The sequence below is a fragment of the Rhineura floridana genome, chromosome 8 (genome assembly GCF_030035675.1).
Source record: "Rhineura floridana isolate rRhiFlo1 chromosome 8, rRhiFlo1.hap2, whole genome shotgun sequence".
NCBI classification, from domain to species: Eukaryota; Metazoa; Chordata; class Lepidosauria; order Squamata; family Rhineuridae; genus Rhineura; species Rhineura floridana.
The window spans coordinates 135,521,665-135,538,073 of NC_084487.1; the positions used below are offsets into that span (position 1 = coordinate 135,521,665).

Genomic DNA, 16,409 nt, shown 5'->3' on the forward strand with positions numbered 1-16,409 from the left:
GCAAAAAGTAAGGTAATGTCAACCTCTGTCATAGAACTTCAATATGCCGATGATAATGTAGTCTCTGCACATTAAAAGAAAGATCTTCAAACTATCCTAAATGTCTTTGCAGAAGCATATGGAAAGCTTGGGCTCTCACTTAATATTAAAAAATACTAAGTGCTTCATCAACAGGTGCGAACTGTCTGTAGCACCATCAATCCAGCTTAATGGTGTGATGCTGGAGAACGTTGGTTAAGCTTTCTGTGGCTATATGGAGGTGGTTGTTCTATTGTTTTGTTTCATGGTATGATATATTTACTTTTGTTCTTAACAATTCTGTTAAGTCACTTAGAGACCTTCGGATAACAAGCAACTAACAAGTATGATAAATAAATAAATCCTTTCTGCCAACTTGGGTGGACTAGGCCAAATTTTTCTGAAGATGCCCCCAGAGAAAGACTTGTGGGAGAACTTTGATTTGCAGTTTGGGGCAGGGGAAAAGGTAGACTGGCCCAAGGACTTAATGCAACTATTTTTCTGTGTGGACTAGGTAATATCTTCTAAAAATTAAGCACTAGAATTACTTTGTCCCCATATTAAAAGGCTAAGGTAGTGTAATGGTTAGAAAGTGTTAGACACCCGAGGGCACATCTATACTCAAACACAAAGCTTTCATGGTGATCTTGGTCCAGCCCCCAACTCTCATCATAGCCTACCTTGCAGGATTGTTGTTAAGAGGAAGTCTGAGCTCCTTGAAGGAAGTGTAGGATAAAAATGTGGCTCAACTCCAGAGCCTCTTTGGAGCTAACCATGCCCCTGGGCATGGACAGCAGCATGCAGGAGTGAGAAGAGGAAGAAGCTTCAAGGGAAAGGAGATAGAAGAACCTAGAAGTCTGGAGAAGGTGATGAGAGTTGTTGGCTTTTCAGAGATGTGAATAGAGGGTGTGGAGGACTGCAAGAGGCTCAGTCAACAAAGAATAAATTCAAGCCTGGAGAGAAAAAGAAGAGGTTGCTAAGGACTGTAGAAGACCAAAAGGCCAGTCAATGTTGTCCCTGTGAATAAGGCTTGTTAGATTCTAGTTTCATTTTCTCCCTTGTTTTGACCTGTGGGTGGGTGCTGGAGCCCATGTTAACCTGTTGATAGAACAATAGGCCGGGGCTAGCCTTTGTCTGGAAGTTGGGAGCACACAGAGGTGAAATGAAAGGGCTGCAGTAGATTAAGGGCTCATCCAAACGGAGCGGGATAATCCAGGTTTTCCATATCCGCTCTGTCATCCGAGAGTCCTCACTTGCCCCTTTTCCCACTCATTTCCTGCTCTTTCCCATATGCAAAGATAATTGCATTTTCCGCGGTTCTGCCAAAGCGGATTTAACCGCATGAAAACACGCTTTTGCACGCGACGTTATCAGGACAACCGAAAAATAATGAGATCACAAAGAGGTCATGTCACACATCATACAGTCGTCTGGATGAGCCCTAAGATAAAACATTATTCACACTGCACATCATGTGGTATTGGCCACTAATTCAGATGTCTTTTGAAAGGTGATTAGACAAAGCAGGTTTGTCTAATAGGTCCTATATAGCAATAAATGGATTTTATTGCTATATATAAAATGGGCTCCTGCTGGGAGGAAGGGCAGGATATAAATAAATAATAAATAAATTTGGTTTCCATTGTGCTGCTCTTTAAGCAAATTGATTCCAGCCCCCTTTTCAAATAAAAGATTTCTGCTTTCTGGTTTGGTGAGTCCAGTTTATTTTTAGTTTTTGCTAACCTGTGAACAAAACTCTGCTTCAAGACCAATGAGAAACCTCACTGTACTGAAGCATGCAATTTTTTTATTTTGCATACTATACAACTGACAGAAACATAGAGCATTTTACCCCACTCTTTAGCCTTAAAAAGTTTCCAGATTTGCTTATACAGATCAGTAATAAGACTACATAGTCAGTAATAAAAAAAGTTTTTATATCAACCATCTCTTTTCCACATACTTCTCACCATTTTCACTTTGCATAGAAGTCAATACAAATCTTAACTTGCAAAGCTCAACCCTGTTCAGATTATATTTAGCCATAAAAAATGTCTACATTAATGCACACAGCTCACCCACCTAGAAATATATGTTGCCCCTTCTGTGCATCCCCCATTTTATTCTGGTGTCTCTACTGCATGAGCACCCAGGAAGGCTGCAGAATGCAGGCCGCCAGGCAAATGGTTTGTGGAGTGAAAGAAGCAACGATCACTGAACCCTTCAGCACCTTGGAAGTAAGAGAAGCACAACAAAATCCCTGCCAAAATTTCCTCTGCCCTTTGATAATTTTCAAATGCAGTATCTTTTCCTCATTAGTTTATGGAGAAGAGTAGGGAAAAAATGCAGGAGAAATTTCCGGCACAACACTAAGGAGAGGAGTTATGCAGCAGCATCTAGAATCCATGTGATCATGCATTCCAAGATAGAGTCCTAGGTTTAAAATGGAACCTGAGTGACTTATGCCAACATCCATTGTAAGCCACAGACAAGCAGGTCCCACACACAGACCACAAATAACACCGAGGATAATACTACACACATCTGTCAAAATGGGCTCTAGTTCATGACAGCTTATATCAAAAGACTGGACCTTTGGTTTTTTTGCTGTTTAACATATGTTCTCTCAACAAATATCTCACATTTAGATTGTTCCTAGACTGTACTGTGGAGGGAGTGGAGTGAATATGCCCTCTCTACACAAAGAAAACTGGGGTGTCAGGTGGACAGATTCCTGTCCACCCTTCTCCCTGAAGCTAATTTTCTAGATATAGGATTCCCCCTGCCTTCCAGAGAAGCATGCAGGTATGCAATCCTACACCTGCAAGTCTGTAGTGGTACAATTCAGCATCAAGTTTTAGGAACTGAAGAGTTGTTTGTCAAGAGAGTCTTTTAATTAGCAGAGAACATGTCTATGCTACAAGCCCAGTGTGTATGCTGTTGGTTTCATTTACTCTTTTGAATGCTAAGAAGTTAGAAACAAGTTAGAATATAGCAATGAATTATCCTTTTGCAGTAAAAAAAAGATAGGGTACTGATGTACAGTGCATTGCTAGCATCAAAGCACACACATGACTATGAACCTAGATTTTTCCTAGACCACACCACTTCATGCTCCAGGTAGGGAGCTTTATGTCCGAATGCTTCCCCATCAATAACATTCTTTGCACGTGCGCAAGCATGCACACAAATAATACATCAGGGAGATGGTTTGACTGACCTCTTCTCCCTCACATGCTAGCTTTCTATGTGTAGAGTGAGTGTTATGTTTTTTGTGTGTGCTATACATCTGAAACTTACACCTAAAGCAGCACAGTCCAAGATAAATATTAGCACTTGATTCAGCTGCATGTATAGATTGGTCCTCAGGTATAAAACCAGTAAACTGGCCAGAAATTTACATGCTCCTGAGGAATCATCACACAGGGTCTCAATTACAGCAGAAGAGGGCAATGCCCCCCTCATGTCTAAGTCACCTATGACAATATTCCCATTGTGGATTACCTGCAATTTCATCATACTATTATATTTACCATGAGTTGCAGTCCCAGTAGACAGAAGAGCCAGGAGGATAACGCTTGCCAGAATTTATACAGGGGCAGTCAGAACTGTCAACACAGAGGTCACCATCTAGAAGCTTGCCCTCTAGAAAAAACAGCAAAAATAAAGTTAGTACCCATAAAACCATTTTAATCCTACATTGTTTTAACGAAGATAAACACATCAACCTTAAATATTTCATTTATTGATTGATTACATTTATAAGCCACCTTTCTTTCGGCACAGAACCCAAAGTGGCATATGTGTGGTTCCTCTGATTAGATCCAGACCTGCTTAGATTCAACAAGGTGGTGGCCTCATGTGCCTTCAGACCATACCCTTATCAGCTGGTATCATTAAGTAGTTGCTGCTTCTGCAAACTTTGGTATGCCCTCATTTCTAGCAAAGCCACGCCAGCGGGGAGCTACAGAAGCCTGGAATATTCCGTCACCTTCTCTAAATGAACTTTTATTAAAAGACAAATTAACAGGCCAATTGCTGCAGTTTATTTCTGAAATCCAGCAATGTACTATTAATGACCAGGATTGTGCTTAATGGAATCTGAGAAAGAGTTTAAAACCCTATATTAGTATTTTTAGGATTATTAAATAATCTAAAGAGTGGGGTGGGGAAGAAGAGTACTTCTATTTAAAATAATTTTATTGTAGCAACCAGGGGCAGGCTACAGATGTACATTTTCTGGAAATGTTGAAGCCGTAGGGAAATTTTTTTTCCTGTTTCTTTTTTTTTTTAAGTAGAAAAACAGAAATTATGGGGAAATTGAAAAAAATTGCAAGACTTTTTTAAGCACCCTTTACGGATTGAAAATTACTTTGTTACTTTAAGAACATAAAATGTATTATGCATAACTTGGTTTTCCATAAAGTTATCATGTTTGGTATATTAAAAGTACCATTTATTTAGACTAATTACAAAGGGAATTTACTTTCTAAAAATTTTATTACAGATGGAGCTACAAGGTGCTGAACTGTAAGGAACCTACCATCACTTTGGTTTTCCTAGTTTATGAAGAGCAGACAAAAATAATAAAAACCAGAGGAAACCATCAGCATAATAGTGAAACAAATCATTATGTTTTTTGATACTTATTATGTCTTCTCCAGTCTCCCACAGTGTCAAGCAGACATAAAGCACTCATTTCCATAAAAAGAGGTGAGAGACAGAGTACAGGGGAACCAAGACAATGAATAATACATGACCTTAATCAGTGTCTTTTTCTGAAGTATCACTATCACAATTTCTACTTTTTATTTGTCATCATGTTTATCATGGATTTTTAAAAACTAAGGTTTACCCAGATCGAAGGACGTTTCTCTCTGTTGGAAGAGTGACAAGAGCAACTCCCACTTGGTCCTCTTTGCACGTGGGGAGGGAGAGAGAGAGAATCCTCCTAGCTGGCTAGTCTGCCACTGACCTGCGCTCTTTTCTGTCTGTCTTCCTTCTGTGTAAACTACTATGTCTCAGGGCCTATTCACACCTCTGACTCGCCTTCCTGTTTCACTCTTCTCTACTGACCACCAGAGGAGGAGCCACGCTCTCTTTGTCTCCTCTCCTCTAGCATGAGGGGCAATGTCCAGGCATGGTCATTGCAGCCTCCAGCTTAGTTAGCTTGACAGAAGTAGCACCTTTCCTACCCAGTATGTATTTCTATTAAGGTAGTCTTTTCTTATTTTGAAACTAAGTCTAAGTCTGAGTGATTTAAAGCAAGGTGGAAGCTCGCTTTCTCTCATGTAAAATTACTCCCATGCAGCACAGAGTGCTGACCAGCTACCCTAAGCTAAACTCCGCTAATTTACTAAAACTCTAATTGATCTACCAGCCATCGGAGAACCAAACATTCTCTACCCTTTCACGTGTCTGTTTATTTCTTGATTTGGTATGAATATTTCCAAACACAGACTAATTTCTTTCACATACTGTAGAAGGTGGAGGGATGTGAAGCAGGCTGAAAGGAAAAGCAATCAGAGGTTGCATTGTGCAAAGGCCTTGTCACCATGTTGCAAGAGGGATATGTTTGGCAGAATCTCAGACTACATTCCTGGGCCAAACAGCTGAAGATATTCTGTATTCTGCAACATTTAAAATTACCTCTCCAACATTAAGTTATCAGCATGAGAGCAAATGTGGTGTAGTGATTAGGGTGTTGGACAAGAACATGCAAGACATGATTTGAATCCCTACTCAACCATGAAGCTCACTGGGTGACCTCGGGCCAATAACTGCATCTCAGCCTAACCTACCTCACAGGGTTGTTGAGGGGATTAAATGAGGAGGGGAAGAACCATATACACTACCTTGAATCATAGAATAATATCACAGAATCATAGAGTTGGAAGGGGCCTGGAAGGCCATTGAGTCCGACCCCCTGCTCAATGCAGGAATCCAAATTGACGCATACCCAACAGGTGGCTGTCCATCTGCATCTTGGATGCCTCCAGTATTGGAGAGCTCACCACATTCCTAGGTAATTGGTTCCATTGTCGTACCATTCTAACAGTTAGGAAGTTTTTCCTGATGTTCAGCTGAAATCTGGCTTCCTGCAACTTGAGCCCATTATTCCGTGTCCTGCACTCTGGGATGATCGAGAAGAGATCCTGGCCCTCCTCTGTGTGACAACCTTTCATGTACTTGAAGGGTGCTATCATATCTCCCCTCAGTCTTCTCCAGGCTAAACATGCCCAGTTTTTTCAGTCTCTCCTAATAAGGCTTTGTTTCCAGTCTGATCATCTCCGTTGTCCTCCTCTGAATCAGTTCTAGCTTGTCTTCTTAAAGTGTGGTATCCAGAACTAGATGCAGTACTCAAGATGAGGCCTAACTAGTGCTGAATAGAGTGGAACCATTACTTCATGCAATTTGGAAACTATACTTCTGTTAATGCACCCTAAAATAACATTTGCCTTTTTTGCAGCCATATCACACTGTTGGCTCATATTCAACTTGTGATCAACAACAATCCCAAGATCCAACTCGCAAGTAGTATTGCTGAGCCAAGTATCCCCCATTTTATAACTGCATTTGGTTTCTTTTTCCTAGGTGTAGAACTTTGCACTTATCCCTGTTGAGTTTCATTCTGTTGTTTTCAACCCAATGCTCCAGCCTATCAAGATCACTTGGAATTTTGTTTCTGTCTTCCAAGATATTAGCTATCCCTCCCAATTTTTTATCATCTGCAAATTTGATAAGCATTGGGCTCCTGCTGGGAGGAAGGGCGGGATATAAATCAAATAATAAATAAATAAATAATAAAATTCACTGCACCTCCTCATCCAAGTAATTAATTAATATGTTGAAGAGCACTGGGCCCAGGACCAAGCCCTGCGGTACCCCGCTCATTACCTCCCCCCAGTTTGAGAAGGGACCATTGATACGCACTCTGTATGATTCTGTAGGCAACTGTGGATCCATCTGATAGTTGTTCCATCCAGATCACATTTAGGTAGCGTGCTAATCAGAATATCATGGGGCACTTTGTCAAAAGCTTTGCTGAAGATATATTATGTCCACAGCATTCCCACAATAAGCTGCTTGAGCTCCTTGGAGGAAAGGTGGGATATAAATGAAATATATAAATAAGTCCTAAGAGTGCTGCTTGTTTTGTAATCCGGTCAAATACAGTAGCAGTGTCATCTTCATTTACATTTCTGCCTTTGCATCTTGGTTCCAACAGATTTGCAGCAGCATGAATTGGTTGGGAACCAAATTCTCTTGCTCTGTACTTTCTTCCACTCTCAGTCCATTGAGACTTAGTCAAGAGGACAGAAACATATCCACCAAATATGCCAACAAGAGGAAGCCCACAACCAAGGAAGACACTGAATCCTTCTTTTATAGCAATGGCAGTACCCCAGAGGTGGAAATGCATCTTGCTCTTGCATTTGAGAGTTATAGTCTCAGTGTACAACTCAGGACTTTGCTTACCCTCAGTGTACAGGAATTGTAATGATATGTACATAGTATTACATTTATTTATTTATTGGATTTATATCCCGCCCTACCTCCCAGTAGAAGCCCATAAAAGTCTTTTTGTTGAAGTTTTTAGAAACCATTTTGAGAGAGTGAATACATAAACACCTTGTGTTAAACATTTTATCCATCATTCTAAACGAAAATATTTCATCATCTAACATTTGTCAATTTTTTCAAGAAAAAGGCTTTGGGAGGAATCCAGGCAGAAACATTTCCCCCAAAATTTTTCATGTGTTGTTGCTTTCTGGTTTTTTCACATCTCTAAGCCATGCAGAAACTGGAAAAATTGATCATAAGAGTTCTTTGAATATTTTATAAAACGAGTTTTCCCTATCATATTGTATGTTCAACTTCCTGTCTTTGACAAAAGACAATCATTAGGACCCTATTCTGCCATTGAAATCTCCTGCTGTAAGAACCTAAGTGTAGATGGAAATGTTGCCTCAGTATGGATTCAATATTGTTTCAATTCTTCTCACAAAGTTTATTTATTTATTTATTTGATTTGATTTCTATCCCACCCTTCCTCCCAGCAGCAGCCCAGGGCAGCAAACAGAAATGCTAAAAACACTTTAAATCATCATAAAAAAACTTAAAATACATTAAAACAAAACAACTTTAAAAACATTTTTAAAAAGCTTTAAAAACATATTAAATAACACATATTAAAAGCAACGCAGACTTTCTCTGATTTATGTGAAAATAGAGGAAACAGCAAAACTTAGAACTGGCTATTCTAAATCAGAATTGCCATGGCAACAGTTCAGAACCTAGGGAGCGTAGCTATTTAGGGTGCAATCCAACTCACCTTCCTCTGGGCTTGGGGAAGTTGGATGCCGTGTGCCCCTGGCTCCGCTGGCAGGCTCCCAGCACCACTGGGTGCTGCCGGCCTCTGCTGGCCTCTGCACAGAGGGCTGGTGGAAGCCCCGAAAATGGGGCACTCTGGGGCTATGGGGCAGAGCCATGGTGGGACTTTTGCAAGATTCTCCTTGCGATCAGAGCCCTGGGTGGGTCCTGATCCCCCGAGAATCTCCACTGGCCAAAAGGCCAGTACAGTAAAAACATTTTCATGGTAGTCTATGGGGAGCACTTACTCCCTGGGAAGCCTGTTCATGGGAGCTGGGGCTTCCCGGCCAGCTCGTGTGCGTGGCTCCTGACACAGCCAGCATTCAGCCGGGCCGGCAACTGCCGAGCAGGAGGAGGATCCTGCAGGGCTTTCCACTGGCACCTCCTCGACCGGCCTCCCTTCAGCTGGCTCCCCATCATTTGGATTCCTATGCCCCACATGAAGAGCTGCAGAAACCAGAGAATGTTGTCCTGCTCTAACGATTGGAGGAATTACTGCCAGAGCACTGGCAATGTATTCATTAAGAATTCACTAGCCCAAGAATATGAAAAGATTTGACATACAGTAATTAAGGAGCGTTCTTTGTTTTCTCCTTAAGCCTGCTATATTCCAAGTTAGGCCTTTTCAGTCAATAGAAGCTACTTCCTCTAGTGCTCCTTCCCTGGTGAAAGAAAATACAGCTGCTTCTTTTAGCTAGCTGGATATATTTTTAGGAGACCTCAAGGAGGGATCAGAAGGAGAGCCCTTTCCCCCCATAGCCTTCTAGGGCCCCAGCAGACAAAAGAATTCTGTGGATATGAGGTGCTTCTTCAATATGGAACTGGCTAACTGAACAGCCTCCTCCTTGAGAGAGCTTCCCAGGAAAAGGAGAGGGAATCTGCAGGGGGGAATAAGATAACTCTGTGAAGTATTTTGACCATCATCTGGAGGCAAAGAAAAACAAGCATTGATTGAACTATCAAGATGATGGAGGAAACTCACGCAGTAAATAACAGTAAATTTCTTCAAGAACAAAGGACAGAATTTGGAAAACTGTTTCACACAAGGGAAAGCTATGTGCATTTTTCTGTGCATACACACAAGAAATGGCTTTGAAACAAGGCCTTTTCCTTTCCAACATGGAGTTTCTTGACCAGAAGAGACAGTACTGGAGGATTGTGCTCTTGCATTGTCTCTCAGAGGAAGAGCTGATAATCTCCCCAAGATCATGCAGAAAAACCAAAAAGGCATTTACAGTTAGAAAAATTATCTTCTCCTCCTAGGAGGAGTCCCCACCTTGCCGCAAAGGCTGGAAAATGCTAGAGTTGGCCAGTGCAAGTAGTGTGTCCACCCCCCTCTCTTTTATTAGGAGTGTCTGAGGTAAGAGTCTGTGTTGCAACAACTTTCTCTTGCTGCTTCCATGCCTAGTCTGCACTTGTTCTGTATCCTGATATGCCTCGTATGTTTGATGCTTCGTCTCTGTGCTGACTTGTATAATTTAGTCTTATGTAAAATCCAGTCTTTGAGTCCTGAGTCTGGTTCTCTGGTTGGCAGCCCGGAGAAAGTGTCTGCTGCTCTGTGTGAAAATACTAAAAGAGATTCTTTCTCACAGAAGAGTAGTGGGCACATAGGATTTTAGCATGTGCCTGTCAATCATGTGATGTCATAATGCCATCACATGATGGACAGGCAGGCAGCCACATCCACCTGTCAAATTTGGCCCAGAAGGCTGATCCTGAGAAGGATCTGGCCAATAGAGCCATAAAGGTTTAAAGTGAATGAGGAGTGAGACGGTACATGATGCTTAGAAGTTGCTGCAGTATTGCTCCCCAACTTTTTTCTTCAGTACGCTGAGAGAAAATATCAAGAGACTGGCTTGCCATTGCACATGAATCACTGCTCATGGTTTGTTTATCTCCTAACAAGCCATGGTTTGTTCTTAGCTTATCATCATAATCAAAATGAAAAGATTACAGGGTTTAATTAATTATCTGAATAGGGAAAAGGGTGTTATCAGCATACCTGAAATACATAGAAAGATAATGCATACAAAGCAGGATGAATAATGCATAATAAAAGAGATTTCCCGTTCCTTGTTCTAAAGAAAAGAGAATTGTCTCATCTACAAAACATTTATTTATTTTATTGCATTTACAGTCCACCTTTTTGCCAAGACACCCAAAGCAGTTTATAACTTAAAATATTAAAACAAAAATTAAATGCTACAAACGATTTTAAAAGGAGAGTTGTTCCAAGGCATTGGTCTCTCCAGGAGCCAATGGCATGAGCTCCTTTGCCTAGACTTCTCCTTTTCTGCCTCCCCAGTATATTAAAGAGACAAGAGGTCTGTCTCCTTTGCATCTGGTCACCCTAGCACAATTATTTGCAAACAGTGTTCCAGAAAATTCTGGAGATTCCATAAGAAACTTATCAGGCGTTTCTTAAAGAGAAGACAAGTAATGGTAGGATGCTTTCCTGAGAGGGAGCTTGTTGACTGGAATGCACAGCCAAAGGGGAGTGTCAGGTGCGTTCTAGTGCACACTCTTAGTTCACATGGGGACATTAAAGTCTAACAGGCCTGGACAGTGTCCTGGTGAAATGAGTATGCACCTTGGAATAGGAGTGGGCAGATTTTAGGCTTGTTGGATCTACTTTGACATTTACTAGAACCCCAAGAACTACCAACCAGGGCAGGATACAAAAGACATACAGTTAGAATTAAAGAACAGGATGTATCTGAGCCAGAGCTTGGAAAAGTTACTTTTTTGAACTACAACTCCCATCATCCCCAGCCAGCATGGCCACTGGATGGGCTGATGGGAGTTGTAGTTCAAAAAAGTAACTTTTCCAAGCTCTGATCTGAGCACATCTTGAGGCCATAAATTTATTTTCAGTACCAGAACTAAACAGAGCTCAAAGTCACACAAAGTCAACGTTCTGGATATTTTTCTTCATTTTAGCATTGGTATTTTTATTTGTTTGTTCGTTAAATTTATATCCTGCCCTTCCTCACGGAAGGAACCCAGGGCAACAAACAAAAACACTAAAAGCATTCTAAAGTATCTTAAAAACAAAGGATTTTACAACATATTAAAACAAAACATATTGAAAGAACTTTTTTTTAAAAAAGAGATGTAAAAACATCTTAAAAAGCAATTCCAACACAGGTGAAGGCTGAGATAAGGTCTCTACTTAAAAGGCTTGTTGAAAGAGGAAGGTCTTCAGTAGGTGCCGAAAGACAATAGAGATGGCACCTGTCTAATATTTAAGTGGAGGGAATTCTAAAGTGTGAGTGTCACAACACTAAAGATCTGCTTCCTATGCTGTACGGAATGGACCTCCTGATAAGATGGTATTTTATAAGGCGTAAGACAATCTTTCAGGTATCCTGGTGCCGAGCTGCATAGGGCTTTGTACACCAAAACCAGCACCCTGAACTTGGCTCATCATCCAATGCTGAACTCCCATAGGCCATTATTTCTTTTTTTTTAATAGTAGCTTTTGATAAAATAAATGCAGGCAATATACAAACTACCTAATTTGGGGACACAAAATAAGAACATGAGAAGAAAGTGAAATAAATAGTTCTAAACATTTGAAAACAGGCATCAATTATTTTCTTTAAAATAAAATGGGAAATGCTACTGCTCAAACATTCACTCTATCAAAAAATGAGTAAATAAATTACCAGGGCAACTGCAGCCATCAACACATTTTTCTTGACACACTTCATTGATATTCAAACCCTGGCACATTTTGGCGCAAGGGGATGTGCACTCCTTATACTCCAAGCCAATTGGACATCTTGGCCCTGAAAAAGTTACATAGATTTGAGACACAAACCTCTTAGGAGTCTACTAGTAATCTACTTAATCAGATCGGAGGAAGATTTTATTAGGTCAAATGCTTTATTAATAAATATTAAACATATTAAGCAATATATAAATATATATTAAAATATTTATTTCTAAGAACATAAAAATACATGTACAAAACAGATAATATTTTACAGTGAACTTCTGAAATTTGGCAAATATCATTCATGTGTGAATGTTAAAAATCCCAGCAACATTTGTGAATGTCTGAAAATTCACTTCTGGAGACAGACAAGAACTGAAAACGTAACAAGAGATATTTTGCTTCCCATGATGTAAACATACAGTTTGTCTGTTCTATGGTCACCAATGCCCAAACCATTTTTGAAAGAAAACTTGCAAACCCTATTTACTATAGTTAACAGTGCGATGAGTAGACACACCACATGCAGTGGTTGCTCTTTCAAACCGCCTTCAGCTCTCTGTCTCCACCTTCCAAGATACAGTGGTGGCTGCTGACAGTTCCCTAAATGTAATTGTATTTCAAAAAGCTGAGAAATTGATTGTATTGTTTATTTTTACACTGTTTTCAACTGACAAGATCTCCAATATATATTTATTTTAGGCATTCACTACATTAATCTGGAAGCCTTAGCAGTTTCCACATGAATACTGACATCCAGTATATATGAAGCGAGAGCTAGCGTGGCGTAGTGGTTAAGGTGTTGGACTACGACCTGGAAGACCAGGGTTCGAATCCCCACATAGCCATGAAGCTCAGAGTGACCTTGGGCCAGTCACTGCCTCTCAGCCTCATGAAAACCCTATTCATAGGGTTGCAATAATTCGGAATCGACCTGAGGGCAGTACATTTACATTTATTTAAATATGAGGCATTCGATGTAACATGCACAAATTATGCAACATGTGAGGGATGCACTAGGGATGGGATCTGTTGGCTGGTGCTGGTTCAAAAGCTTTCCATTGACCAAACAGACTGGTATCGATTCAGGTTTGTTCTTTGTCTAAAAGCCACTGCTTTTACTAATACGTTTTTCTCCCTTGCAAAATATATCAATACTAATATTGGTATTTTAAGAGGAAATATCAATAAAATGTCATTATTTTAGAGGCGGGTTTTTTTGTTTTGTTTTTTACAAAAATCCATTTTTGAATACATGGAAAATCACTACATAAAAATCCAATCTGCAATGACAGAGAATAAGTTAATTCATGGGAAATTTGGTACCAACTCCAGATTGGGTGGAATTCTAGCACATCCCTATGATGCACATGATTGCCCCAATCTAGCAAGAGAGATCCACACACTAGGATGTGGCTGTATATGTGGATGCACAACTTTGTCTATACTGTGATGCATGACACTGAAGCCACAGTCCTAACAAATTTAATAGGAAGTAAGTTCCAGAGAAGTCAGTAGGACTTAACATGCTTTGGATTGTACCACTCAGCGACTTAAGTTTATGGTCACTAGGTTAGATTACAAACAATAAAACCAGTTAAATTTATAGAACATAACACAACTAAGATAAAAGCCAGCACTGCCATAATCAAGGAAAACCAATAAAAAGCAGAAGGGCTCATAACAACAGGCTCCTGGCCTGGCCTTCTGAAAAAAAAAATACCAGAAGGCCACCAACAAATATGTCAAAGGTGCCTCTGCCAGCAGATAATCCCTCAGGGTTGGCACCACCACAAAGAAGGCATAGCTCCAAACCCACATCAATGATGTGGGTTTTCTGGACAATTTCGATTTGGAAAACTTTCCCATGCAAGTTACAGTAATTTATTGTATGGTTTTTAATTCATTGTAAATCTCTTTGATGTTTTTTAAATGAAATAGCGGACTACAGATATATTTATAAATAAATAAAAATAAAATAATTTGCATATAACGTTTTCTGATGCCCTAGAGCAGGGGTAATCCACCTGATGCCCCGCAGATATCATAGGACTAATGACCTTATGAAAAGATAAATTTTCTGCACAAAAATTACTGAAATCTGGAATTACTGGACACAATTTGGAGACTAAGGTGAATATATGGGAGGAGCTCCTCCCAAAAGTACACAGGCACTAGACCAAGCATGGTTTTAAAGGTCTTCACCAGTGCTGTAAGTGGACCTAGAAGCTGACAGGAAGCCAGAGCTCCTGAGCCAGAATTGTAATACTATGCTCCCACTGCAGGATTTTGCACCCACTGAAGTTTATGTGCTGTCTTCAGTGCCCTAAGGAGAGTGTTCTACAACATTTGATACGAGAGCTTTCCAGTGAATTAATGAGACCAAATCTTATTGGAGAGAAGCATTCACAACTAGTTCACCTGCCTTAGCATGTGAAAGGGAACAGTGCAAGAGTATCCCTAAAGCAATGACACTTATCCTTTAGGGGAAGTGTAAACAGATAAAATAAAAACCCCTCTAGCTCTAGTCTGAGACTGGCCCACCATCAAAGTCTTTGTTTTATCAGGATTATGTTTTATATTGTTAGTCCTTATCCAGTCCATAATAAGGTTCCAGCATTCATTCCAGGACTCAGCCACTGCTGTTGGATTTAATGAAAAAACAAAAAAGAACTGTGTGCCACCAACATACTGATGACACCATACTCCAAATGCTAATACTCACTTCCAGTGAGTACAGTCTTGAAAAGCATTGGGTACAGAGATGCAAAGGCAGGCAATGTCCTATCTATGCCCATAGACAATCATGGCCACTCGCAGCTTTCAGTACTAGAAGTGCAAGCTGTGTGTTACCAGTGTTTGTAAACGTTCTGAATTAATCTGCGCCACTCTCAATGGAATGTTTAGAAACCAAGTATTGAAAACTTACTGCATGCAGTGTCGGCAGGCCATCCTTCCAGAATTACACCTTGCTGAGCACAGTTTCTGGCATACTCTAGAAAAACTGGACAGTGGCAGTCCCTATCCTGGGCACATCTGCACATGTCTTCTTCACAGAGGCCAATGAATTGTTCAGGATCAACCAGGTGATGACATCTTGAAAACACAGCAGATGTCTTTAGCAGCTGACAATTTTCTATAATGCCCTGCAAGTACAGAACAATTAGAAGTGTCACAAAGTTATTACAATAAAACTGAAGGAATAGAGATGGAATCAGGTAGGGTAGAATATGAAAGACTGCAAATATGGGAATTTTCAGGTGCTATTCCATTCCTCCACCCCATGAATTGTCCTTGGAGAGACATTAGGAGTAGGCTTCATGGTTGAATGCTCTCTCCCCTGCCTACTCCTGTCTCATTCACCACAGAGCCAAGTAAACAACCAAGCCAGGTGATTTTGCAGATGTTGTTATTTAACATGGGAACTCCTGTAATCTAGGTGGTGAACTGGAGGGTTACTCACATTCTTTCTTCAGGTACCGTCCCAGAGGGAAAATAACTGGTAGACAAAGCAAAAGAAAGATCTTTCATCCAGTAGATTCTACTAAGTAGAATGAAATACCTTCTAGGCGTCCAATATTGGAATACAGTGGATTTTAAAATGACAGCACACTACATTCAATAAATACTTAGGACCACAAAATTCACTTACTTTAATCTAAGCCTAAAATCTACAGCCAGATCAGGGATTGGCATGGTTGCACACCTGGTGAGGGCCTGTGGGCTAAGAAGGACCCATCACCACCCCTGCTGCCATCAAAGCCATGGAATGACACTACAGTAGTGCTGATGCCACCATCACCAGTCATTCGCCTTACAACTCCTCCCCTCAGACATGCCTTAGCTGGCAGCAGATGTCAGGCATTCCACCAAACATAGTAGCTACCCTCCGCAAAACAGAGCTGGACACAGACTCAGCTCCCATAATAAATGTTACTGCACTTACTAACACTGGTAAAACACATTTGGGGAAGGAGGTGAGAAGATAAATCACTGGCAGTAGCAGCAAGCAGCTCTGGTGGAAGATTAGTGGCAGCAACAACCAGTACCAGGTGGTGGTGGTGCGGGGTCATGTTGCCATTCGCCTGGGACCCATCAGCAGCACCATGCCGAGACCCCATTAAATCTGCCCTGGCTCTGTCTTCAGGGACTTTACAGAGAGGGAATTAAGACTGATTAATTAAGAAATTCTGGCTGCAAACCTGAAACTTAAGTCTGTAATTATATTTGCTACTTCAAATGGATTTAAATGTTAATTACTTGTTTCTAATCCTTAATCATTACATAACTGACTGAGAAC

General features: G+C 40.6%; 1 protein-coding gene across 3 annotated transcripts in view; it reads right to left on the reverse strand.

Moving 5' to 3' along the window:
• VWF (von Willebrand factor) overlaps positions 1-16,409 on the reverse strand; it is a 313,429-nt gene that overhangs the window by 254,236 nt on the left and 42,784 nt on the right. For all 3 annotated transcript variants that reach the window (XM_061582613.1, XM_061582612.1, XM_061582614.1), the window contains 3 exons: positions 15,039-15,255; positions 12,060-12,182; positions 3,552-3,663 (listed from right to left, as the gene is read on the reverse strand). In XM_061582613.1, coding sequence (XP_061438597.1) covers positions 3,552-3,663; positions 12,060-12,182; positions 15,039-15,255 — 452 coding nt within the window. The remainder of the gene's footprint in view (positions 1-3,551; positions 3,664-12,059; positions 12,183-15,038; positions 15,256-16,409) is intronic.